The sequence below is a fragment of the Phocoena sinus genome, chromosome 17 (assembly GCF_008692025.1).
Source record: "Phocoena sinus isolate mPhoSin1 chromosome 17, mPhoSin1.pri, whole genome shotgun sequence".
Lineage (NCBI taxonomy): Eukaryota > Metazoa > Chordata > Mammalia > Artiodactyla > Phocoenidae > Phocoena > Phocoena sinus.
The window spans coordinates 12600692-12627480 of record NC_045779.1 but is presented as its reverse complement, the minus strand read 5'-3'; the positions used below and the strand labels follow the sequence as shown (position 1 = coordinate 12627480).

The 26789-nt window shown below is 36.1% G+C and overlaps 1 protein-coding gene across 3 annotated transcripts in view; it reads left to right on the top strand.

Annotated features, from left to right (window-relative positions):
• Positions 1-9683: 9683 nt before the first annotated feature.
• Positions 9684-26789, top strand: part of PPP1R42 (protein phosphatase 1 regulatory subunit 42) — a 49185-nt gene continuing 32079 nt past the window's right edge. The window contains exons 1-5 of one of the 3 annotated variants that reach the window (XM_032609500.1): positions 9684-9839; positions 10002-10006; positions 21172-21385; positions 23320-23486; positions 24884-25022. In XM_032609500.1, the coding sequence (XP_032465391.1) occupies positions 21257-21385; positions 23320-23486; positions 24884-25022 (435 nt within the window). In that variant the 5' untranslated portion in view covers positions 9684-9839; positions 10002-10006; positions 21172-21256. Of the gene's footprint in view, positions 9840-10001; positions 10007-21166; positions 21386-23319; positions 23487-24883; positions 25023-26789 lie in introns of those variants that run through there. The other 2 variants (XM_032609501.1, XM_032609499.1) reach the window with 2 other exon arrangements.

The window sequence follows — 26789 nt, the reverse complement described above, 5'->3', positions numbered from 1 at the left end:
AATGAATCAGAGGAACTGTTTGGGAGTTGGAATGCTACATACTGCAGAGGTTCAGAGTTTCCAAAAACTGTTCTATGAGTGATGAGGTACAGATGCATAAGTCATGCATGCAGAGAAGAGTTCTTTTATATTGCTAAGTCTGCATTGTATCCACATGTAGCTGACTGAAATGAACTGAACACAGACTGTTGAGTTTCCAAGGTTTCTTTCTAAATTTCTGGATTGTTTTAACTATAAACTCCAAAGATACATACGTGGGTGAGCAATGTGTTTTTTTGTTTTTTGAAGATATAAAAATATACTACACGGAATGATGGCTCTGGTTTTGCTCATCCATATGATATAAAATAAAAGTTGATTATGTTCAAATTACGATGGGGTAATTATTTCATTCACTGTTTAATAACTGATGTGTCTATGTCACTGCATTTGAAAATTAAAAATCTAATTTTGTGTTCTCTCATTCTGGTCAATTTTCAATACAACAAATATTTTTAGCAGCAAATAAATTTACCTTCTTAGGGCCAAGTGCTAGTTTAAGGACTTCAAGTAATTTGTTCTGAGGTAATCAGTCTATAAGTTTCTAAAAATTTCTAAACCTTTTATCCTAATATTACTGGAAGAAATACCATTTATCTTTATAAGTAAAAAGTTGTGATCTACTTATTTTAGAAAATTAGTTACACGAAACTCAGGTCAACTGTAACCAGACTGGCATATTTAAACTTTTGATCTCAGAAATCAGAATATTACAAAAATAAAATAAGGAACTCTGTCATTTCAGGTCAAATTTGGGAGGAAACAGCTAAAATCATAGCTTGATAACACCAATGATTAATTGCTTTTTCAAATGTGGATTGTCTTGGTGCCAAAAATTATGGAACAATTGCCTAACAAATTGGAGAGTCCCTGATGTCAGTACTCATATTTTCTTTGGATTATACTAGGCAATTATGCTAAACTTTCTAATGACTGAGTAAAATGGTATTGTGCCTTGGGGCACATTTTGATGAACTACAGTTGTACTTTTCATAACCTAAGAGGCATATGCATAAAGAAATATATTGTCAAGAACAGAGCTTTGTGACTTTTATGTTAGGTTATAGAGGGTTATAAATATCTATCATATAACTATGAATTTGCTTACCATTACAAAGCATAACAAACTACTTACCTTCCTGAAAATTTAGTTTCTACAAGCTCATCTGCAAATAAATGTTTTATTTAAATGATTCATTTTTGTTCCTAGAATTTTCGACTTTATACTCCATGCTCGATTTATTATTTGAATAAACTTCAATTTACTCTTTGCATGATTGACAACACTAAATAAGTCCTTTAAAACGTGTATGTATTTAGCTTTAATCTTTTACTTCAACTCATATGTAATCCTTCTATCATTTCTTGCATGTGTTTCTAATATAATTGAGGCTATTAAGATTCTGGGCTTAAATAAAGTAACAAAAATTAGACTAAATAAAAAACTAATTTATGATCTTATGTATGAGGGCATACCGTGTTGAATAATTACAGTCATCTGAAAAGTTCTATACCTTCAGAGAAGTTAACTTGATATGCCACTGATGTGAGAATTATACACAAATACCACTTTCTAGGGGAGATTATTTTTAAACTTTCTAACTGGTCTTAATATTCAAGGTAAAACACTACATTACTTAAAACTAAGGAACTGTGGCCTGTTGTAATGGTAATTTATTTAGGCAGACATCAACACCATGGACTTCTAGTTATCCCAAGATCTAAAAATAGTTTATTAACAAGTGCTTTACCCTACTGTGGAAAACAGTATGGAGATTTCTCAAAAAGCTAAAACCAGAACTACCAGGACTTCCCCGGTGGTCCAGTGGTAAAGAGTCTGCCTTCCAATACAGGGGACACGGATGCAATCCCTGATCGGGGAACTAGGATCCCACATGCCACGGGGCAACTAAGCCCGCACACCACAACTTCTGAGCTTGCACGCCTCAACGAGAGAGCCCACATGCTGCAAACTACAGGGCCCACATGCCCTGGAGCCCTCACGCCACAACTACAGAGAGAAAACCCACATGCCACAACAAAGAGCCCACATGCCTCAACAAAGATCTTGCGTGCCACAACTAAGACCCAACACAGCCAAAAAAATAAAGAAAATAAATAATAAAAATAAATATTTTTAAAAAAAGATATAACTGAAATGTATTTTTTTAAAAAAAACAGGGCTTCCCTGGTGGTACACTGGTTAAGAATGTGCCTGCCAATGCAGGGGACGCGGGTTTGAGCCCTGGTCCGGGAAGATCCCACATGCCGTGGAGCAGATAAGCCTGTGCGCTACAACTACTGAGCCTGCTAGAGCCCAAGAGCCACAACTACTGAGCCCATGCTCCGCAACAAAAGAAGCCACCACAGTGAGAAGCCCGCACACTGCAACGAAGAGTAGCCCCCGCTCGCCACAACTAGAGAAAGCCCACGCACAGCAACGAAGACCCAACACAGCCAAAAATAAATAAATATTTAAAAAATAAATAGAACTACTATATAACCCAGCAATTCCACTCCTGTGTACATATCTGAAAAAAACAAAAACACTAATTGCACCCCAATGTTCATAGTGGCATTATTTACAATTGCCAATATGTAATTGGCAATACAATATGGAAGTGACCTATCTATCAATCAACAGGTGAATGGATAAAGAAGATGTGGTGTTTGTATGTGTACATTTAGATATATACATACATACACAATGGAATACAACTCAGCCATTAAAACCAATGAAACTTTGTCATTTGCAACAACATGGATGGACTTGGAGGGTGTTATGCTAAGAGAAGTCAGATAGAGAAATACTGTGTGATATCACTTGTATGTGGAATCTAAAAAATACAACAGACTAGCGAATAAAACAAAAAGCAGACTCACAGATATAGAGAACAAACTAGTAGTTACCAGTGGGGAGAGGGAAGGGGGGAGGGGTAATGAAGGATACGGGATTAAGAGGTACAAACTATTATGTATAAAATAAGCTACATGATATACAACACAGGGAATATAGCTAATATTTTATAATAACTATAAATGGAATATAACCTTTAAAATTTGTTATATTGTATACCTGTAACTTATATAATACTGTACATCAACTGTAACTCAATTTAAAAAGTGTTTTACCTATTTCAGTAAAGAGCAAAACTGAAACAAAAGCTCTATTAAATTTGAGATTTGGGAGCACAAGTAGAAATTTTATTTTCTAATATAATATTTTGTGGTGGCTCCTGCTACCAGATTTCTTAGAACATCTTTGATGATACTATATTCATCACATTAATATCACACTAGAAGAACATTACATTAAAAAAAAAGAAGAAGAACAGGGCTTCCCTAGTGGCGCAGTGGTTGAGAGTCCGCCTGCCGATTCAGGGGACATGGGTTCATGCCCCGGTCCGGGAAGATCCCACATGCCGTGGAGTGGCTGCCCGTGAGCCATGGCCACTGAGCCTGCGCGTCCGGAGCCTGTGCTCCGCAACGGGAGAGGCCACAACAGTGAGAGGCCCGCGAACCACAAAAAAAAAAAGAACATTACATTTCGACCAAGACTTTGAATTTCAACTTATAATAATAAGTGGCCACTGTTCTTTCCCTCAAACTCTAAATGTAATATAATTTTTCTCACTAACAAAAGAAAAATTTGCCTTATGACCTAAATGCTGCTATAAACCAAAATCCAAATTTATCACTGTGGCCTAAAGGCTGATCTATTTCCTGCTTTCCTCTCATTCTGTTCTCCCCCTCCACACTGCTCCAGCCACAGTGTCCTGGGGTCCTTATGCTCATCCAGCTCTTTCCCAGCTCCGAGCCCTCACACTGGCTGCTTCCCGGGCCTGGAACACTTCCTCACAGGCTCTCAAAGGCCTGGCTCTTTAAGCTGCTCATTCTTCAAGTCTCAGCTCAAATTCTGTTTTCAGAGAGGCCTAGCCTGTCTCTCTCATCTAAAGAAAACACCTCTCTCCTTCCCTCCTTCTTCCTTACTTCTATACCCCAGTTATACAGTCATTTTATCCTATTTATTTCCTTCACAGAATGTACCACAACCTGAAATCATCTTGACCATTGAATTGTTTACTTTTTCACTATCTGTCTCCCCTTCCTGGATGGTAAGTGCCACAGGGATGGGGACTTGATCAGAACACCTTCAGCATCCTCAGCACCTTGAACAATGGCACATGGTAGGCAGTTGGTAAATATCTGTTCAATGAAGAAATAAATGCAATGGACATTTCAATTTGCTTTTAAGAAACATTAACAATATGTGTTTTTAGGATAACAAAATTAAATGTTTATCCCTTTTTATGGGAAGCTGACTTGTTTCACCATAAGATTATGATAAAATGAAAATCTTTTCACAAACTTCTTAACAGATTTAAAACAAGAGTGAAAAGGTTTTTTTAATTTTTCAATCAAGGATCACAACCACAGAAATATGCAAATGGCTATACACAGTAGTAAAAAAAAAACACCAGCCATTTTCAGAAACAAGCATGAAAGAATGGAACTCTTTTCAAACAAGCTAACCAAAAAACAGACAGGAGCCAAAAAAATAAAGCAGTTAAATACAAATATACAAGATGTTTTCACTGATTTTAACAAATTGTTTTACAAAATACAAGACTATAGTGTATTACATAGCTGAGTTTCACTCTTAGCTTCAATCCATCACCAACTAATTAAACTTTTGCTGAACTTATTATTGGCCTGATAAACTTAAGCAGTGTCTTAGATCTCTATTAGAAGACAAAGGTTCCCCACCCTTGTTTCGAAAGACAATTTTTTTTAAATCCCTAAAACATAAGTAATGATCTGTTCCTGAAACCTAAACTTTTTCCAAAATTATAAGTCCCTTTCTTGCAAATGCTTCCTCAAAGACTCAAACTAAAGTGTTAGGCTCTACTGACAATAGATTTTTCAGGAATCTTCATTCCTGAATAATCAATTAGAATATCTGTGGCAATGTTTACAAAAATACTTTTCAGAAAACAATTTTACTCTAAAATATATTTAGACATAAATGTTACTTTCAGGTAATGAAACTGATTTTCAGCCTAGATCCTTTAATTTACAGTCACATCTAATAGAACTTTAAAAATACAACTTGAGAAAATTTTGTGTACTAAAATAGAACTTTTAAAAAATTAATAGAACTTGTCCAAGTCCTTTCATGTCCATTCTTAGGTACTGATGGGAGCATGGAGAGACTGCTGGATTTGACAGTCGCTTCTGAGATTAAGTGGACTTGATGTGACCCAACGTGGGGGCACTAGTATATGAGAGAGTACTCAGGCTCTACTCTGAGTAGCAGGGTGGAACTGTGGGCAAGACAGGAACTAGAGGAGGCAGATCACATTTGTGCAGGATAGAAACGAGTTCAGTTCTTGACAGGTGCAGGGTTTTTTCCCTCTAGGACATTCATATTCAAGTGGAATGAATGTCCAGCAGCTGGTTGCATACATAGGTCTGGAACTCATGAGAAATACCTTGGATTGTTTTATACAAAACCTATATAATCATCATTTACATTTATAGAATACATTATATAATAAATGACATAAATTGTTTAAGTAATCATTTAATTACTAAGTTAAGTTTTAAAGAAATCATTTATTATTGGTGCCCATATTGTGTACATCAAGCCATTAAAAACCCATGAAGCTCTCAATTTAACGATCATGACTAGGTTACAGAAATCAAGAGTAATCAAGCCTTGGATGGAAACTGCCTCATTCCTAAACAAAAAGGCTTCCTTTGTAGACTCTACAACTTAGAGCTTCTATAAATGGATACTTATTTTAAAATCTTTTGTTCCAGCTAAGCTACAACTTCCTATCATCACCTTCATTTCTCTCCTCTGAGCTTCCCCTCAGAAGGTCCTATGAAAATGGGAATCATGTCCCAAATTTCTAAGTAAAATTTCCCTCCTTAAAAAGTTTTCCATTGTCCCCCTGTATTAGTTAGTTATTATTGCATAAAAAATTACCCCAAAACTTAGTGGCTTCAAGTAACACACATTTATTATTTCACAGATTTTATGGGTCAGGAATTTGAGTTCTCTGCTTTAGGGTCCCTCATGAGGCTGTAATAAAGGTGTGGAATAGGTCTCATCTGAAAGCTCAACTGGGGAAGGACTGACTTCCAAGCTTAAACAGTAGTTGTTGACATTTAGTTTCTCATTGGACTGAGAGTCTCAGTTCCTTACTAGCTGTTGACTAGAGACCATCCTCAGTTCCTTGCCACATGGAGCTCTACTAAGTGACAGCTTGCTCTATCGAAGAGTGCACGCCAAAACATGCAACAGAGAGTTTGCTAGCAAGACAGAATCTTTTGTAATCAAATCGCAGAAATGGTATCTCATCAACTTTGCCTTATTCTATTGCTTAGAACAAGTCACTAAGTCTATTCCACACTGAAGGGGAGGGGTTCACACAAGGGCATGAATCCCAAGAGGTGAAATCATTGACACCATGTTGGAAGTCTGCCTACCATACTTACTAATATTTACCAGTCTACAAGGTCAAAATAAAAAGAGGAGCTAACTCCAATAAATGATCATATTTCTGTATGGAGTTATGTGATGATATACATAGCTGGGCCCTTTAATTTGTTGGTTTTTCAATGAAAGGAATAATTAAAGTGTTTTCTGTGTAGTATGTACTCTAGAAGGTCAGGAAACATACTAATTGACAAAGATACACAGAACAATATTCTAAATAAAAAATGTGTTTCTGTCTAAAGTTACTTGGAAACTCCACTGGAGGCTTCAGATAATGTGCTCTTTAGCATATTCTTCCAAGAGTGTCTTTTAAAATTATTCTCAAGACCTCACATTTTTTTTTAACAAATACAAATTTCTCAACATCTGTCAAAGTGTAAATCTTAGAGTATTATATGCTGAACTTACAGATGTGGCACTGAAGACAAGTATTTCTTGCAGTTTGCCAGATTTCTGCCATATTCGAAAATACACAGATGACTGTTTAACACTGTGTGTCACTAGACAGGAATTATATTTCACATCTTAATGAGAAAATACTATCTCAAACTTGTTGCATTAAAAAATTAATTAGCGATTCAACCGTTTTAAAGTATTTTAAAAACTAGCTGTCACAAAGAGACTTTCAATTCTACAAACAGCAGAATCCGAAATGAACTTTCAGAATACAATGTTATCATTCTTAAAAACCTGATTACTAAAAAAGAAGGAAAAATAGGGCTTCCCTGGTGGCGCAGTGGTTGAGAGTCCGCCTGCCAATGCAGGGGACGCGGGTTCCTGCCCCGGTCCGGGAAGATCCCACATGCCGCAGAGTGGCTGGGCCCGTGAGCCGTGGCCGCTGGGCCTGCGCGTCCGGAGCCTGTGCTCCGCAACGGGAGAGGCCACAACAGTGGCCCGCGTACCGCAAAAAAAAAAAAAAAAAGAAGGAAAAATAAACAGTCATAATCCCGCCACTATTAAATATTTTGGGATATAGATACAGGTATAGATCTACAGCTCTACATCTAAACCTATACATGTATAGACAATAGACATATATCCTTTCAGACATTAAATATGTATATAATTTTACCACAAATGAGATTCATACTCCTCTTTACAATAACATATGAAACTGTTATAAAACAAAGATTAACAGAGCAATTGGTTTGCAATGAGGCATTGCTAAACATGTTTCCAGTAAAGTAATGTTAGCAGCAAGTTAAATGAGAGCTACACAGAGCAATAGGATGGCCCTGCATATAGTGCTGGATCTATTGTTCCAAATGAATGACCTTTTTAAAATAGATAAGACGGCACCTGATTTGTGCTGTAGTGTTTTAACCATATTGTTTTGATCATTCTTTTACTTTGTCATATCCTTCTGTAGCGTGTTTATTCTGTTAGGTACTCTTCTTAAATCTTTCCTTCCCTAGTACCTGAATCTAATTTACTGGTTTCTAAATCACTGAATTATTATTTGTTCTTCTCAGAACAAATCTCACCTCTGATAAATCTCTCTTCTGATATCTTAACTAGCTTTGCTTCCCTCTTCCATCCAAATAGTTGGCATAGTTATTAACTTACTATTTCTCTTTTCCCCCACTTTCTTCCTCACCACCATTATGACCCCATGGTTCAGTGATTAGTTCTATTCTGGAAACTATTAAACCTATCTCACCACAAGTTTAACATGTGTAAATGGAAATTCATTCACTTCCCCCCAAATTACTTGCCTCCCTCTCCAATTTCTCCAGTATTGTTCCTTTATTCTACTTAACACCCAGGAATTATCTTCAACTTCTCCCTCCCTTTATCCTATCCAATCTCTCTTTATTAAATCATGCTTCAAGATGCCTCTTAAATTTGTTCATCCCTTGTCATTTTCTTTGCCTTCACCCTAATACAGGCCAACACTGCTTCACAACTAGACATTAGCAACAGTGTCCTGAAGGGTTAGGTATATCTGTCCCATGCCCCTGTTACCTCTTTAGGCTACTCTTACTGCAACAATCAGTGAGATATAAGGAAGAGGGACCTGTGCTTGAAATGAGGAGCTCAAGGGTAAATTCTCTCTCTTGCTACCCTCAGGTGTCACCTTCAGCATATGTCTTTTCTCTTCTAGGCCTGAGAATTTCCTTATCTGCAAAATGGCACCATTGGACTGTCCACGTGGGCTCTAAGCCTCTTTGTAATTCTAAAAATCTCCTACTCGACACTTCTTTGTTCAAGGAACAGCAAGATTTCCAGAGTGCCCCCACCCTAAGATCAGAGCTATTACGGTTTTCCGGTTTGTACTGTCCCTAATTCAGATGCTCACTTTACGTACCCCTAATGACAAGCCATTCCACTTGTTCTACTGTTGTCTCCTCATTTGTAAAACTATATATTTTCTAAATGTTTTGGGAGTGACTGCTAATGTACAAAGCACTTTGCCAGGTCCTACGACTAGCAAGGTAAAAGACATAGTCCTACCCTCAAAGAATTACCATCTTATTTGAGATATGGGTAACAGGACAGACAGTAGTGTGTTAAGTGCTATGCTAAAGAAGTTAACCATATCCCAGTTGTTTGGGGGGCAGAAAAAAGCATCACTTAACATGACTGAGTACCTAGGAAGGCTTCAGAAAAATGCACCAATTCCAAGCTGAGTCCTTGAATCTTAAAAGGGGAAAACAAATATTAAGGAGGAAAGGTGTGTCCTATTGCTACCCTGAGCAGCAGGAGAGAGAGGGTAAAATTTTTTTAGTACTGGGCCAAGTGCCAGATTGTAAATACTGAAGAGGGAAAGAGGCAAGCAGTGAGGCTGGTCATTATAACCGGACTGGAATGCCACCCTAAGGAGTTTGGATTTTATCAGAGGAAAGGTGAAGTATGTCTGAATTTGATTCAGACAATTCGTTTCCTGCCCTATTATTGGGAAAACGTGGTAACTGGGCACTAAAACGTTCAAAGCTGATGGCAAGGATAATCCAGTAGGGGGAAATGGTGACCTGGCAAAAATTGTTCTGGCTACTGGTTGGTCTACGAAAACGCTAATGTGACCGCTGCCTTACGGCTTCATCCCACTAACCAAACCTCCACTCGTACCCTGCCTAGTGGCTCCCATCAACCCCCGGCCGCCTAAGACACAGAGCGCTGGGCCCGGGCTAGGACACATGGAGAGCGCTTCCGGAGACCTCGCGAGATTTCCTGTGAGCCGCGCCGACTGACGCCTCTGTCTGGTCGCCCAGCAACCGCACCTGCTGCCGAGGAGGCCGGGCACCCGCGGAAATTTAACCCAACCTGATTTACTGACCCGGCTCATCCCGCGAAAGTGTTGAGATGCCCTCAAGGGAGAAGTGTGGGCACCGAGGAAAAAAAACCCCCTACAGGCCATGTTTCTCAAACTTACCTGCCAGTAAGGATCCTCCTGACATCAAGAATTTCCTAAAAAGTCTTAAAGTCCTGTATGATTTAAACAAAGGGCTAGAATCAGGCAAGGTTGGGAAACAGCTCTAGGGGAGGGAGACACGGGTGGAGTGGTAGCCAAGAAGCTGAGGAAGCGGGATTTGTGGGTTTGAAAAGAGGAAAGCCTCACAGCCGGCGATTTAGAGCATCTGTAAGCCACTGGGTTTGGGGCTACCTAAGGGAAACATACAAACTGAATTCGGAAACGTCCCCCGCATCTAGCCAGTAGGAGCCCCAAATGATGAAAGCCAAGGGGTCTACTAAAATGGATTTCCAAAGCACTTGTATAGCAGCTCTAAGCTGGCCCCACTAGCGATCTGGAGAGCTAGAGACATCCTAGCAAATGGCGCCCTGAGAGTACAGAGATACGTAGTAGGCAAAAATTATGGAAAAGCAGTTTCTCAAACTTTAGAAAATAATGAACCACTTTTAAAAGAAAATCAAGGACATCTCACAAGTGTTGACAAAATTATTTCAGTTTAAACTCCTGAAGCTTATAATATCTCTGAAACAAACTATAGTACCAATAAAGTTTAATATTCTATTAACAACATGATTGGTGGTGTTTTGATGAAACCAAATCCTCTCTTGTGGATTTGATTGCTATAATGCACATTCTTTTGAGTTAACAGTCTGTATTATTGTGTGTTATGGGTTCAATTCTCTCCCTTTCCACATTCAAACCCCTGGAAAGTTTGCCTATAGCTTGTTGATGAGGGCCATTGGCCTTCCCCTGGTTTAATAAATACTTCACTTATATATTACATTAGCCTCTTTCCTTTTCTAGTTGTCTGAGAGAAATTTACTTCTATACAAACACCAATTTGTGCACTGGAACCTAGAGACAAAGTCCATTCTATAGCATGGTCATTCATGAGGATTCAGATGATCCAAAATTTCGTTTTAGCCCAGGTTAGAAAACAGAGCCCTGAAGGAAAAACTCATGTGATACACTTTTTGGGAGGCTGTAATCTCCAGGAAGAAGAGAGAGGGAAAAAGGAATGAGACAGAGATGGAAAGAGAGCAAATATAAGAGAATGTGTAAGGCAGAAGTCCTGCAGCATGTTTTCAGAGAGACCTTTTGAAATGGCTGTGTCTCTTAAAAGTCTATGGGGGAAAGAAGGGAGAATAAATCATTTCATGGTTTCCTGTCTCCCATTAGTAAAAGTTACTCCCAAAGGGCATTGCTTCCTTCATAGTATAGGCTTGCTCCTGCATGGCCACCTGTACAGCATTCTCCTGCCTCAGCTTGTAAGGGAGAAACCCTGGGATGTATAACCTTTTTACAATGTGCATTTTTACCACAGTTATCATGTAAAAATATATTTGAAGTTTCTAGAAAAGTATCTAAAATTTTAAAATATGGGCCAAAGAAATATTTTTAAAATACTTTAAATATTTAAATAATTTTAAAATATTGCATTTCGACACATTAGCTACAGAGAACGTAATTCCTAAAAGAATGACATTTGCAATATAAACAAAAATATATGATCCCTAAAAATGACTCTAAAAAAAACCCTTATGCATGGCCTTAATTAGGAGAAAATTATAAAACTACTGAAAGTCATTAAAGAAGCACTCCAAAAAAGGAGAGACATACCATAGTGATGGAAATGATAACTCAGTATTAGAAAGATGTTAGTGCTTCACAAATTATTTATAAATTCAATGCAATTCCTAACAAAATTCTGACAGGATTTTTCATGGAACATGACAAGTTGATTTTAAAATGTATATGAAAGAGTCAGGGAGGAGAGGATTCTGGGAATATGCCAGAATAGGGAGCATCTGTCTCCCCACCTAAACAACAGCTGCACTGGCAGAACCTGTCTGCTGTTAACTATTTTAGAATGCTGGAGTCTGCTGAACGCTTACAACTTCCAGGGGAAGGCTTAGACAATAGACTGCATAAGCTGTGGTTCATGTTGGTCAGTTTCAGATCTTACCTCTGCAATAGCTGCCCATCCCCCACACCCAACCTTGTGGCAGGAAGCTGTGCAGGGACTTCTGGAGCATCTTGCACACAGCTTACAGGAGCCAAGTGGGCAAAAAGCACTATCCACCAAATATTGAGGATCTGCCCCGCTAATCATTCATTGCTGCTTCTGATCACAGAGATGCAGACAAAAACGTTGCACCTCTCCCCACTGTTGCAAGCCCCACTCCCTCTGGCTGAAGTGACTTCCAGAAGGATGTAAAGCGCTACTGCCCATTATTTCCCCCCTCTTCCTTTACTTTTCTCTTTTTCCCCTTTTGGAAACCAGACATTAAACACTAGGGCATTCAAAAGCAGCTCCACATAAAGGGAAAAACAGAAAGTGACCTGTACATGCCAAAAGAAAGGTTCAGACTTCGAAAAGACCTGAGAAGACCTTAAGTTTATACCTCAGGCTGATCTCCAGCACAGAGATAGCCTGTAACAATTAAAAAAAACAAAACAAAACAAAAAAACAATAACCAAAAACAGCAAATTCTGGGGAAGGAGGAGAATCTGATTTTCAGAGCTACCACATTATTAAATTAAAATGTCCAGTTTTCCACAACAACAACAAAAACCAAGGCATACAAAGAAATGGGAAAGTATGGTCTATTCAAAAATACAAAATCAGGGACTTCCCTGGTGGTCCATTGGGTAAGACTCCATGTTCCCAACGTGGGGAGCCCAGGTTCAGAACCTGGTGGGGGAACTAGATCCCACATGCATGCTGCAACTAAGCATTCGTATGTTGCAACTAAAGGATCCCACATGCCACAACAAAGATCCCGCATGCCACAACTAAGACCCAGCGCAGCCTAAGTATTTTTTTTTAAGCTTATTAAAAAAAAAAAACTACATAATCAGAAATTGTCCCTGAAAAAGACCCGGTGACAGATATACTAGACAAAGACTTTAAAACAACTGTCTAAAAGATGCTCAAAAATCTAAAGCAGTAGAGAAAGTCAAGAAAATAATGTATGAACAAAATGGAAATATCAATAAACATATATAAATACTAAAGAGAAATTCTGGAGCTGAAAAGTATTGAAGAAAAATGAACAGAGCCTAAGGAACCTGCGAGACAGCATCAAGCAGACCAACATATGCACTGTGGGAGTCCCAGAAAGGAGGGAGGGAGGAGGGGAGGAGGGAGAGAGAGCGAGAGAGAGGAGAGAATATTTGAAGAAATAATGGCTGAAAACTTCCCTAACTTGATGAAAAACATAACTCTAAACATGCAAGAAGCTCGATGAACTCCAAGTAAAATGTACTCAAAGAGACCCACACTGAGACACATTACAATCAAATTTTCAAAAGACAAAGAATCTTGAAAGCAGCAAGAAATAACCCATCACATACAAGGAATCCTTAATAAGATTATCAGCACATTATTCATCAGAAACTTTCAGGTCAGAAGACAGTGAGCCAATATATTCAAAGTGCTAAAGAAAACAACCTGCCAACAAAGAATCCAATATCGACAAAACTGTCCTCCAAAAGTGAGGCAAAAATAAAGACATTGCCAGAGAAACAAAAGCTGAGAGAGTTCATTACACTAGACATGCCCTGCAATAATGCTCAAGGGAGTCCAGCAAGGTAAAATGAAAGAACGCTAGATAGTAATTTGAAGCCACAAGAAGAAATAAAGATCTCAACAGATGTAAAAACAAGGGGAACTACAAAAGCTAGTATTTTTGTAAAAATGGTTAGTAATTCCACTTTCTGTTTTTCTACATGATTTAACAGACTAATACATTTAAAAAGCAATGAGTCTAAAATCTAGTAGTACTGTAACTTTCGTTTGTAACTCCACATTTTATTAAATAATTTAAGTGACTAATGCATTTAAAAGAATTGTTAGTTTATATTTTTGGGTACACAATGTATAAAGATGTAATTTTGTGAGATCAACAACCAAAAAGGTGGGGACAGAGCTATAAAGACACAAAGTTTTATGTATTATTTAGGTTAAACTGGCATAAATCAAATTAGAGTGATATAACTTTAGGATGGTAAATGTAACCACATGTAAATGTAACCCCATGGTAACCCCACAGAAAATAGCTCTGGAATATACACAAAAGGAAATGAGAAAAGAATTTAGTTTCACTGCAAAAAATCAACTCAACAAAAATAAGACAGGAAGACAGAAAATGAGGAGCAAAAACAGTATAAGACATATAGAAAATAAGTAACAAGATGACAGAGATAAACATTTATGCACCTAATGAAAAACCATCAAAACACAATATATGAAGCAAAAACTGACAACTGAAGAGAGAAATTATTACAGTTCTACAGTAATAATTGTAGACTTCAATATTCTACTCTCAATAATGGATAAAACAACCAAACAAAAGTAAGGAAATAGAGGTCTTAAACAACACAATAAAGAAACTAGGTCTAACAGATATATACAGGACGTTCTACCCAACAACAAGAGCAAGCACATTCTTCTGAAATGCACATGAGACATTTTCCAGGATAAACCATACCTTAGGCCACAAATTAAATTTCAATAGATTTCACAATGGGATAAAGTTAAAGATCAGTAACAAAAAGAAAATTGGAAAATTAACAATAAGCAACGCATTTATGGATCAAACAATAAATCACAAGAGAAATTAGAAAATTCTGAGAGATGAGTGAAAATGACAACACAACATACCAAAACTTATGGGACACAGGAAAAGCAATTCTAAGAGGGAAATTTATAGCTATAAATGCTGACAGAAAAAACAAGAAAAGAAAGATCTCAAATCAACAAGCTAACTTTACAACTTAAGGAACTAGAAAAATAACTAAGCCAAGGCTAGCAGAAAGAAGAAAATAATAAAGATTAGAGCATAAAGAAATGAAATAGAGAATATAATAGAGAAAAAACCAATGAAACCAAAAGCTGGTTCTTTGAAAAGATCAACAAAATTGACAAAGTCTTAGCTAGATGGACTAAGAAAAAAAGAAGACGCAAATAACTAAAATGAGAAATGAAAGCAGGGATGTTACTACCAATTCTACAGAAATGAAAAGGATTATGCAAGTACTATGAACAATTGTATGCCAAAAATTGGATAACCTAGATGAAATGGGAAAATTCCTAGAAACACAAAGCCTACCAACACTAAATCATGAAGAAATAAAAAATCTGGGGCTTCCCTGGTGGAGCAGCAGTCGGGAGTCCGCCTGCCAGTGCAGGGGACACGGGTTCAAGCCCTGGTCTTGGAAGATCCCACATGCCGCGGAGCAGCTAAGCCCGTGTGCCATGGCTGCTGAGCCTGTGCTCTAGAGCCCACAAGCCACGACTACAGAGCCCGTGTGCCACAACTGCTGAGGCCTGCGCGCCTGGAGTCCGTGTTCCGCAACAAGAGAAGCCACCACAATGAGAGGCCTGCGCACCGCAATGAAGAGTGGCCCCTGCTCACTGCAACTAGAGAAAGCCCACGCAGAGCAATGAAGACCCAACGCAGCCAAAAATAAAAATAAATAAATTTATTTTAAAAAAGAAATAAAAACTCTGAATAGACTTATAACTAGGAAGGAAATTGAATCAGTAATCCAAAACCTCCCAACAAAGAAAAGCCTTGGCTCTGATGGCTTCACTGGTGAATTCTATGAAACATTTTAAGAAAAACACCAATCCTTCTCCAACTTTTCCAAACTTTGAAGAGAAACAAACACATTCTTACTCATTCTGTGAGGCCAGCATTACTGTGATACCAAAGCCAGACAAAGACTACAACAAAAGAAAACTATAGACCAATATCCCTTATGAACACTACCAAACCAAATTCAGCAGCATATTAAAAAGATTATACACCATGAATAAGTGAGTTTTATTCCTAGAATACAAGGATGGTCAACATGTAAAAACTGATGAACATAACATACTACATTAACAGAATGAAAGGAAAAAAACACATAATGCAGAAAAAACATTTAACAAAATTCAACAACCTGAATTTTCACAATAAAAACACTCAACTACCTAGTAATAGAAGGAAAATACCTCAACATAATAAAAGCCATATATGAAAAACCCAAAGTGAACATCAGACTTAATGGTGAAAGACTGAAAGCATTTCCTCTAAGGCAAGAATGCTCACTTTCACCACTTCTGTTCAACATCACACTGGAAGTTCTAGCCAGAAATATTTGGCAGGAAAAAGAAATAAAAGGCATCCAAAATGGAAAGAAAGAAGTAAAATTATCTTTGTTTGCAGATGATATGATCTTATATGTAGAAACTCTAAAGATTACACACACACACACACAAAAATGTTAGAACCAATAAGTGAATCCAGCAAAGTATCAGGATACAAAGTCAACAAATATCAGTTGTGTGTCTATACACAAAAAATGAACAACCTGAAAAGGAAATTTTTTTAAAATTCCATTTTCGGTAGCACCAAAAAGAATGAAACACCTAGGAACTAACCAAAGAGGTGAAAGATTTATTCACTGAAAACTACAAAACACCATTGAAAAATTTTAAAGAAGACATAAATGAAAACATATCCCCTCTTCAGGGACTGGAAGACTTAATATTGTTTAAGATGTCAATAATACCCAAAGTGATCTACAGATTCAATGCAAGCCTTATCTAAATCCCAATGGGTTTGGGGTTTTTTTTGTTTGTTTTTTTGCAGAAATAGAAAAATGTATCCTAAAATTCATAAGGAATCTCAAGAGATCCAAATATCCAAAACAATTTTGAAAAAGAACAAAGCTAGAGGACTTGTACTTCCTGATTACTACAAAGCTATAGTAATCAAAACAGCATGGTACTGGCATAAAGACAGAGATATAAACCAGTGGAATAAAACAGAAAGTGTAGAAATAAACCTGACATATACAGTCAAATGATTTTTGACATGGATGTCAAGACCATTCAATGGGGAAAGGACAGTCTTTTCAACAAATGAGGCTGGGAAAGCTGGATATCCACATGCAAAGAATGAAGTCGGACCCTTATTTAACACCATATACACAGATTAACTCAAAATGGATCAAAGACCCTAATGTAAGGTCTAAAACTGTAAAACTCTTACAAGAAAACACAGAGCAAAAGCTTCACAGTACTGGATTTGGCAATGATTTCTTAGAAATGACATCATTGACACAGGCAGCAAAATTAAAAATAGGCAAATTATAGTTCATGAAAATTTTTTAAATTTGTGCTATCAACAGAATAAAAAGACAATACAGAGAATGGGAAAAAATATTTGCAAGTCATATATCTGATAAGGGATTGATATCCAGAATATATAGAGAACTCTTAAACCTCAAGTGGGCAAAGAACTTGAAAATATTTGCAAATCATACACCTGATAGGGGTCTACAACTTAACAAGAAAACAACCTGATTAAAAAATGGGCAAAGGACTTGAATACACATTTCTTCAAAGAAGATATACAAATGGCCAATAAGCACATGAAAAGATGCTCAACATCACTAATCATTAGGGAAATGCATATCAAAACCACAATGACATACCACATCATGCCCATTAGGATGGCTACTATAAAAATACAGATAATAACAAGTGTTAGCGAGGATGTGGAGTTATTGGAACTCTTGTGCACTGTTGGTTGGAATGTAAAATGGTAAAGCCACTGTGGAAAACAATATAGCAGTTACTCAGAAAATTAGAAGTAGAAATACCATAAGACCCAGCAATTCTGCTTCTGTATATATACCAAAAAGAATTGAAAACACAGTCTCGAAGAGATATTTGTACACCATGTTCACAGCAGCATTATTCACAATAGCTAAAACATGGATGCAACCCAAATGTCCACAGATGGGTGAATGGTAAGCAAAATCTGGTAAATACATACAATGGAATATTATTCAATCATAAAAAGGAAGGAAATTCTGACTTATGCTACAATAAGGATGAACCTTGAGCACATTATGCTAAGTGAAATAAACTCAGTCACAAAAATAAAATATTATTCTACTTATATGAGGTTCTTAGAGTCATCAAAATCATAGAGGCAAAAGAGAATGGTGGTTACCTGGGCCAGGGGGCAGGAGGGAGAATGGAGAATTATTGTTTAACAGGGATAGCATTTCAGTTTTGCAAGGTTGAAAGAGTTACTGGACATTAGATTGTGGCAATGGTTGTATAATATTATAAATGTACTTAGTAAAACTGAACTGTACACTTATAAAATGGTTAAGATGGTAAATTTTATATTTTACCACAATAAAAAAATTGGAAAATAAAAAGAGTTAAGAACCAAGACTAACCAAGGTGGAGCGATATTATTATGCTGTACTAATTTAGACAGGGTGACCTGGGGATAGATACATAAATCAATAGAAGAGAATGAACCATGCATATATGCTGGGATAATTGGTTCTCCATAAGAAAAAAATAAAATTAAGTCTCTATCTCACTTCTTATACATTAATCAATTCTAGATTAAGACCAAAATGTGCAAGCAAAACTTTATTATATTTAGAAGAAATATAGGTTCTTTCTCTTAAAATTAGGATAGGGAAGGAGTTACTTAATAAGCTACAAAAAGCTTTAAAACATGAGCAAAAAGTTCTTGATACATTTTACTATATTAAAAAATACGGCTTCCACTTTTTATAAGATGCCATTAAAAACAAACTGAAAAATCAAGGAGGAAAAGACAAGCTACAGCCTGGAAATAGATATTTGCTACTATAAAATCAATAAAATATTAGTATCTGATAGAAATACACACGTATCTAAAAATTATTTCTAGAAACAGAATCAAAGGAAAAATAGGCAAAATATAAGAAACTACAATTAACAGAAAAGGAATTCCACATGGTCAATAACAGGAAAAGACTCTCATCGAATGGCAAATTCAAATACATTTTTGTTTCATTTTATAAATAAAAATCTCTAAGAAAAGAAAAAACAATGAGATATATCACACCCATCAGATTGGCAAAAAGTTAAAAACTGCAAATATCAAGGTTGACAGTGGTGTAAACCACATTGTAGAGCAACAGAAACTCTCTTAACTGCCAGTGGTAAAATTCTTTGGAGAACAATTTTGGCAATATACAGTAACGCTGAAAATATCAGGAACAGCCATCCTTAGTTTTAAACCTTAAGAAGCTCTTGCACATGTGCTAAAGATGTTGTATATACAAGAACCATAAAAGCAACACTGCAAAAGCAAAGAATTAAAACACAAAAAAATCTATCATCAGAAGAAATACATTTCTTACAATAGGATTTTATACAACAGTGCATATTTCCTAGAGCTAATACACATCAACTCTGATGATTCCTCACAACCAAAATATTTTTAAAAAAGAAAGTTGGAATCAAATAATACCATTTATGACTGTAAAAATGTAAAAAAACGATACCATGTATTGTTTAGATACATACATATCTATAGCAAAAGTATAAAAGACATGAATAGGGATGTCTAAATTTAGAATAAACCCTAAATTTGAGAATGGAGCAAGAGAAAGATATAGAGGGGTTCAAATGTATTTGTAATGTCTTATATTTTCAGCTGACCTATGGATTCATGGGTGTGGTGTTATTCTTTTATCACGAAATATTTTTAAGGTAAGATTAAGAAAAGCTACTTTATACTTAACTAGAAACTTTGTTCAGAATATTATTTTGTCATGTTTGAAATTTCATCTGTAAACAATAAGCTTAAATTTTTATTATAAAAATAATGAATTTATGGAAATTTCAAAAATCTATGAAGATTTCATAATTTTATTCTGTAGATTATATCTTGCATTCTGAAGAGCCTAAGGATACATTCTATATCTTAAAATACTTTATTGTGGGTATTTTATATAATATAGCCTGGGTAATTATATGCCAATGAGTGAGAACACAAATTTATCTTTCACTGAATTCATTTTTTTTCCTCCCTAAGCATTATTTCACATCCAGAATACCACACAAATTTAGGTGTTTGGTTGGTGAAATTCCAGATACATTGGAGTAAAAATGCTTAATTTTAAACTGTATTTTTGGTTACATATTGAATAAGAGAATATAAAGCACAATTGGGGAAACTGGGATATTTATCACTTAAATAGCTATACTTTCTGGATGATTGAAAACAATGGGTTATCTCAAACTTATGGACCACATATGGATATCTTACATAAGCAATATTTTATTAATAGCATGTTTTCCTTATTCAACAGCCTTAATATATTTCAGGTGAAATAATGAAGTTATCTGTGAACAAAACAATTGTAGCATAATGACAGCAAACGTTTATTGACCTATATACCAGGTACTCTGTACATGATTATCTCATGTAATCCTCACAATATCCCTTGCAAGTAGGTACCATTATCCTACTTTTATAAGAACCTGAGGTAACATGCCCAAGATTGCCTAACCAGTGAGCAGTGGAGCCAAAATTTGAACCCAGGCAGTCTGGGTTGAGAAACACTGCATTATGTTGCCTCTTTCTGGATTACAGTTGTAGTAACATAAAATGTCAAGGCCAGCTCCATTTTTAAGTATTTTCACCACTGTCCTGTGAATATGCTCAAGGTTTGCATACCATGTGTTCTGACTTGGGAGACTAATAAATATGATCACTTGGTCTCATTTTCAACTGTCACTAAGTTGAGTGGTTGAGACAGATCTCTGGGCCTTAGTTTCTTTATGTGAGAACCACTAAATGATACTGAGGTCATTTTCAACTCAAAGAGAGAAAAATAATCCTTTAAGAGATGCCCACAATAACAAGTCAACACTAGGGAGAGGAAAAGATTTAAAAGTAAAAGTGAATGTGTATAGTGATTTAATCAATTTTGGTGTTTTAAATATTTTTATGAAAATAATTAAGGCTATAAACTTAGAAAAAACCTAAATATCCCTAAAAATGTCTATGAACTAGTTTATCAAACAGTTTTATGTAAGAAAATTACAGAATGAGTCAAAATAATTTTTCCTAGGGCTTCCCTGGTGGCGCAGTGGTTGGGAGTCCGCCTACCGATGCAGGGGACACGGGTTCGTGCCCCGGTCCGGGAAGATCCCACATGCCGCAGAGCGGCTGGGCCCGTGAGCCATGGCCACTAAACCTGAGCGTCTGGAGCCTGTGCTCCGCAACGGGAGAGGCCACAACAGTGAGAGGCCCGCGTACCGCCAAAAAAAAAAAAAAAGAAAAAAATAATGATAATTTTTTTTCCTAAATTGCTATGTACATAATACTCCTTTTTTTCTTTAATTTTTAGAAAGTTGGGCATAAAAAAATACCTAAACCTGCTTCTTAACATGGTACCAGAAGAGAGCTATTGCCAAGAGTTTGATTTATAGAGAAATCATGGTTCGACTGACCTTGGATCTAATTGCCAAAAAGAGCAATCTTAAACCCCGAAAAGAAGAAACCACTTTACAATACCTGAAGAAAATAACTCATATAAATTTTTCAGCCAAAAATATAGATGCAATTGTAAGAACTGTGAAATTATTTCCTATTTTTATATAATTAACAATGTAAAGTTTAGAAACTGGTATCAGGGCATACTTTCTTTTTAACTATATTTTGATTAGTCAGCTTTATATTATGTTTTTATTTTAGTTTCCTGCTTGTGATGTTAAACTTTAAAAATTAAGCCTCTATAAAATACACCATTGTAATTGTTAAATATATGTGTTAAATACATATGTTCCCCTAAAATTCTTAATCGTGTAGCAAACTAGCTTTAGAAGTATATGCTGGAATAATTTCAAAGATAATTAGTTTTGGATAATTCCAAAGCCTTGGAATATGAATTTTTAACATATCAAAATATTAAGAATTATATGTAAGTACCATATTTCAAAACATGAACAGTGACATCTTTTTTGCACATAATTTGACTGGTTATATAAATGTAGGTTATACCATATCAGTTATATCAGACAAGATTATGTTAACTTGGATATATACTCTGTGCTAAGCTAATTTTCTCTGTGCTAAGCTAGTTTTTGGCTATAATTTGGGAAATTTTAAAGGCAACAATAACCCTTTTAGGCCATTTGTATTGGTATCCATTGTCTACAATAAAATGCTAAAGACTACAGATAAGCAAAATTTTCTTGGAAGCATAAGCTACATGAGGGCAGGGATCATGTCTTTTTTTTTTCACATCACTCTAAATCCCCTATCCAGTACAGTGCCCGACTCATATTAAGTGCTTTAGTAAATATTTACTGAACGAATGAATGAATGAAAAAAACACAAAAGCTCCAGGCAAAATTGTCAATTAAGACAGTCAGGGTCTTTTTTTTTTGCAGAGACCTTCTTCAGCTCCCATTCTATATTCCTTTCCAGTTTCCAGGTGAGCCTTTTCCCTAACTGCCCAAACCTCATGTTTCCTTTTTATTGCCCAGAGAACTCTGCCTCATCATACCACCACAGACAGCTTTCTCCAGAGAGCTTCCATTTAATGTACTTTTGGCTCCTCACAATCAGTGCTCCTTCAATGTAGAGGACCTCTGTTAGGAGGAAAGCAAACTGGTTAAAATAATTCAACCAGTTCCTAAGATGTGGCTGTATTTTAAAAATCTTGTTGACTTAATGAAAGCTGAGATATTTTTGAGCAGAATTTCACTTTACCTCTTGCCTACTTACTCTAGACTAACTCTACCACCACACAAGAAATGACAGACTCTTTAAAATACCTTTATTTTCTTACCTCAAAAGTAAGTGGTGTTCATTTAAAAAACACATATAAATACATATAAAATAAATATAAAAAGAAAGAAATTGACTTGTAATCCGTCCGTGCAGAGAAAACCACTATTAACATTTAGGTGATGTCCTTTCAGTCTTTTTTCTAGGCATGTATTCACATAATTTTACAATAATGGGTCATGTTGAATATACTGTTTTCATTTTATTATGGGATCTACAAGATATTACTAAAGAAATTAAAGGATAATTAATGGTTATAAGGTATTCCCTTCAATAGCATTATCATAGTTTCTCTATTAATCCATTGTTCTTGAATATCTAGATGACTTCCAGTGGTTTTTCAGTATTATAAACCACAACAGTTTATTTCCAATCCTACAGAAAGATTAAGCCCTGATTCATAATGTTGAAGCAATTATTTGTTAGATACTTCAACTTCCACAGGAGCCTAATTGCTTCCAAGGAAAACTGCTTGCCCTGAGAAAATCTTTCCTAACAAACACAATTTTATTGATAAGGTTACAGAATACTAAAACCTAGAACTAATTTTGTAATCATTCTAGTCTCGTTTTGACTGTGCTAAGAACAGAGGAATTATATTCTTTTATATTAACCTTAACGAAATGTGTAGAATGATTAAGTGAAAAACTTTCTTAAAAACACAAGTTTTCAGGAGAAATTATCACCTGTTTTTATTTTTCTTTTAGGAAGACCTCTCTCTTTGCAAAAATCTTAGCGTTTTATATTTGTACGATAACTGTATTAGTCAAATCACTAACCTGAATTATGCCACAAATCTGACCCACTTATACCTACAAAACAATTGTATTTCATGTATAGAGAACCTCGGGTCATTAAAGAAACTGGAAAAACTGTAAGTGCTTTTATTTCTAAGTAATGCAATTGTCATCATTACAGTAATATTTTTGCATGCATGCATTTCCTTTATCTGCCTCATTTTTATTCTTTTGCAGTATTATTAGTACTAAATAGACTGTTATACATGTAATACTTGACAATTTGTGTTTTATTAACCCTGATAACTTCTTTTGAAGGAGGGTGAGTTGTCTTAAGGGCTTATAGGGATACATACCTGAAACCTGCTTATTTAGGCTCAACTGGTGAAAAAAGTTTCCACGGAACCCAAATGAGTTCTGTGCCTTTTAGAATCACACATCTCAAAAAGGCAGGGTCATAGAACTGATAACGTTGATATAGATTTGATTGTAAAAGGCATTTACTGCCTATGTTGATTTTAATTAAACAATGAGGCCCAGTGGATCCAGTTTCCCCAGATTGGAAGAACGATCAGTGATTCTCAAAAAGCAGGCCAAGGGCCTCAGAATGGGGAAAATAAGTGGGGTGGGAGACGCTTATTAAAAATTCAGATTGCTATACAAAACAGATCAGCAACAAGGCTTTACTGTATAACACAGGGAATTATATTCAATATCTTATAATAACCCATAATGGAAAAATAATCTGAAAAAAATATATATAACGGAATCACTTTGCTGTACACCTGAAACTAAAACTATTGTAAATCAACTGTATGTCAATTAAAAAATGCAGATTGCTGGGTTCCAACCTAGGTAACCAAATCAGAATCTATGGAGGTTAAGCTCAGAAATCTTCATTTTTAAACCTATGACCCAGGTGATTCTATGCACTTCAACACAACAGGAGCCCTGGTAGACAGGACTATTTCTCTCACTTCAAAAAAATAAATATTTCTCAGACTTAATTAAGTGTAAAAATCAAATAAATAAACTTTTCATTGATTCAATATAAAGAGAACATTCTGCACGTACAGTTGACCCGTGACCAACATAGGTTTGAACTGTGCAGATCCACTTACACATGGATTTTTTTCAATAGTAAATAATACAGGACTACACGAGCCATGATCCACAGTGGGTGGAATCTGCAAATGCAAAGTAACCAGAGATAGAGTCCCCACTATAAGTTTTACGCAGATTTTCCACTGCATGGAGGTCAGCGCACCTAACCACACACACCCCAACAATGTTCAATGGTCAACTGTATAATTTTCACATAGCTCCATGATTTTGTTATTATGTTTTTATCACTTCTAGACCATGATGCTCTCAGAATGTCTATTTTTAAATGGTTTACGGGGGATGGTGGTGGTGGTGTGATGAACTGGGAGATTGGGATTGACATGTATACACTGAGGTGTATAAAATGGATGACTAATAAGAACCTGCTGTATAAAAAAATAAATTTAAAAAAATGGTTTATATTTTGCAGATATCTGGGAGGCAACTACATTGCTGTCATAGAAGGCTTAGAAGGCTTAGAAAGACTAAGAGAGCTTCATGTTGAGAGTCAGAGGCTTCCCCTTGGAGAAAAGCTCCTGTTTGATCCAAGAACTCTTCATTCTCTGGCAGTAAGGCCAAATTTGAGTATTCTGACAAAGAATATAGTGATCAATGCTTATAATGAAAAAAGGAAGGTATATCTGGATGTTGTAATACTCTGCATGTTTATATGGCCAGTTGAGAATCTGAGAGCTAAAACTAATTTTTCCTAAATAATTTCTCAGAGACTCAGCAGCTATAAAATGGGAATAATAATTCCTGCCCCTAGGGTAACTGGAAAGATCAAAAGAAGGATGCGAAAAGGCTATATAAAGTATGAAGTTCTAATACAGATGTTAACTCATTCCTATTTTGACCTTGGTGTGATCATGATGACTCAAAATTTTAGGGAAAAAGCCTCAGGAAAGAGGAAAGCACAGTTATTTGGAAAAATTTAAACAACCTAGAGAATCATTATAATGATAAGTCATTTTCTCCCTGGATTCTGATTTGATTGTAGGTTGCATTACGTACAGCTCTGCCTCATCCAAAGCAGGTAGAACTGGGAACAGAGATAAGAGATTCCAGCTGTCACCCGACAACCGGTCAAATCACATAGAGGTGTCACAATGAGTTGAGAAGCAGGGAGCCAGAGGGTGCCAATCCTCAAAATGAGATTTGATAGGATATGCTACTTCCAATTCTGGAGCAAGGGATGTAAATGGAACAGATTTCGTTGGTTTTACTTTAGAGGGCCCAAAAACAGAGGGCAATAGAAGGTTTTTTTAACAAAATTTATAACAATTGAGGGGTAGTGCTATAAATTGAAAAAGAAAGGAGTGATCTGATTTCTGTCCTACCCTCCCTACTATCCCATAGAAACAACTGTGTCTCAGCTCAACCTCAGCTGAACCAAGCAGACTCATGCCACTGTGGAGATGGATAGTTTTATTACAGATTATGACCGAAAACGTTTTTGCTTGCTCATTTTTGCAGATTCAAGCAGATTCTGAAATTCTAAATATAAGGTATACTTTTTAAGCTGTACAGCAGGTCTTAAAAAGTATCAGGAAGTATCTTCTCTAAAGGTTAGCCATGTGTGGACACCTGGGTGGGTAGTCTCCATCTTGGTAGAGAATCCCAGGCCTTAGATTTTAAGATGGCTCTGATTTAGTATTGCTCTATTGTATATTTATGTCCTCATTAACGGCTGATGTTGAACTTCTTATTAATAATTATTATTTTAACTGGTTTCTGAACATATGGATTACCAAGAGAAAACTATATGGAGAGATAGACATAAAAATCAGATATTCTTTTAATTCTTGGTCATGTTTCCTATTTAGAAAAATAAAGATAAAAACTATTTCTCCCAGGGACTTCCCTGGCGGTCCAGTGGTTAGACGCCACGCTTCCAATGCATGGTACGTGGGTTCGAGCCCTGGTTGGGAACTAAGATCCCACATGCCACACAGTGTGGCCAAAAAACCCCCCAAACAAACAAACAAAAAAAATTATTTCTCCCTAATCTTAGTGATATTTAACACAAAATGATAATTTGCTTGAACTGAAATAAGCATTTTTTCTATATTGTGTTATCATTTGCTTATTGGGATATCTTTTTTCTCTCTTTGCTTCTTTCTTGGCTTCTTTCTATAAATTTCTCTTATATCTTGGAAGAGAAAAATTGGACTTACGAAGGAACTTTAGACAAAAATAGTAAGTTACATTACAATTACTATATAGCTCTAAAAATTCCATCTGAAAAAAAGTATGACATAAAAACAAAATCTCCAAGGATTTTTATTTTCTTGCCTAAAGAGCAAAACAGCCTGAACTGATAAATTTTTAATTTT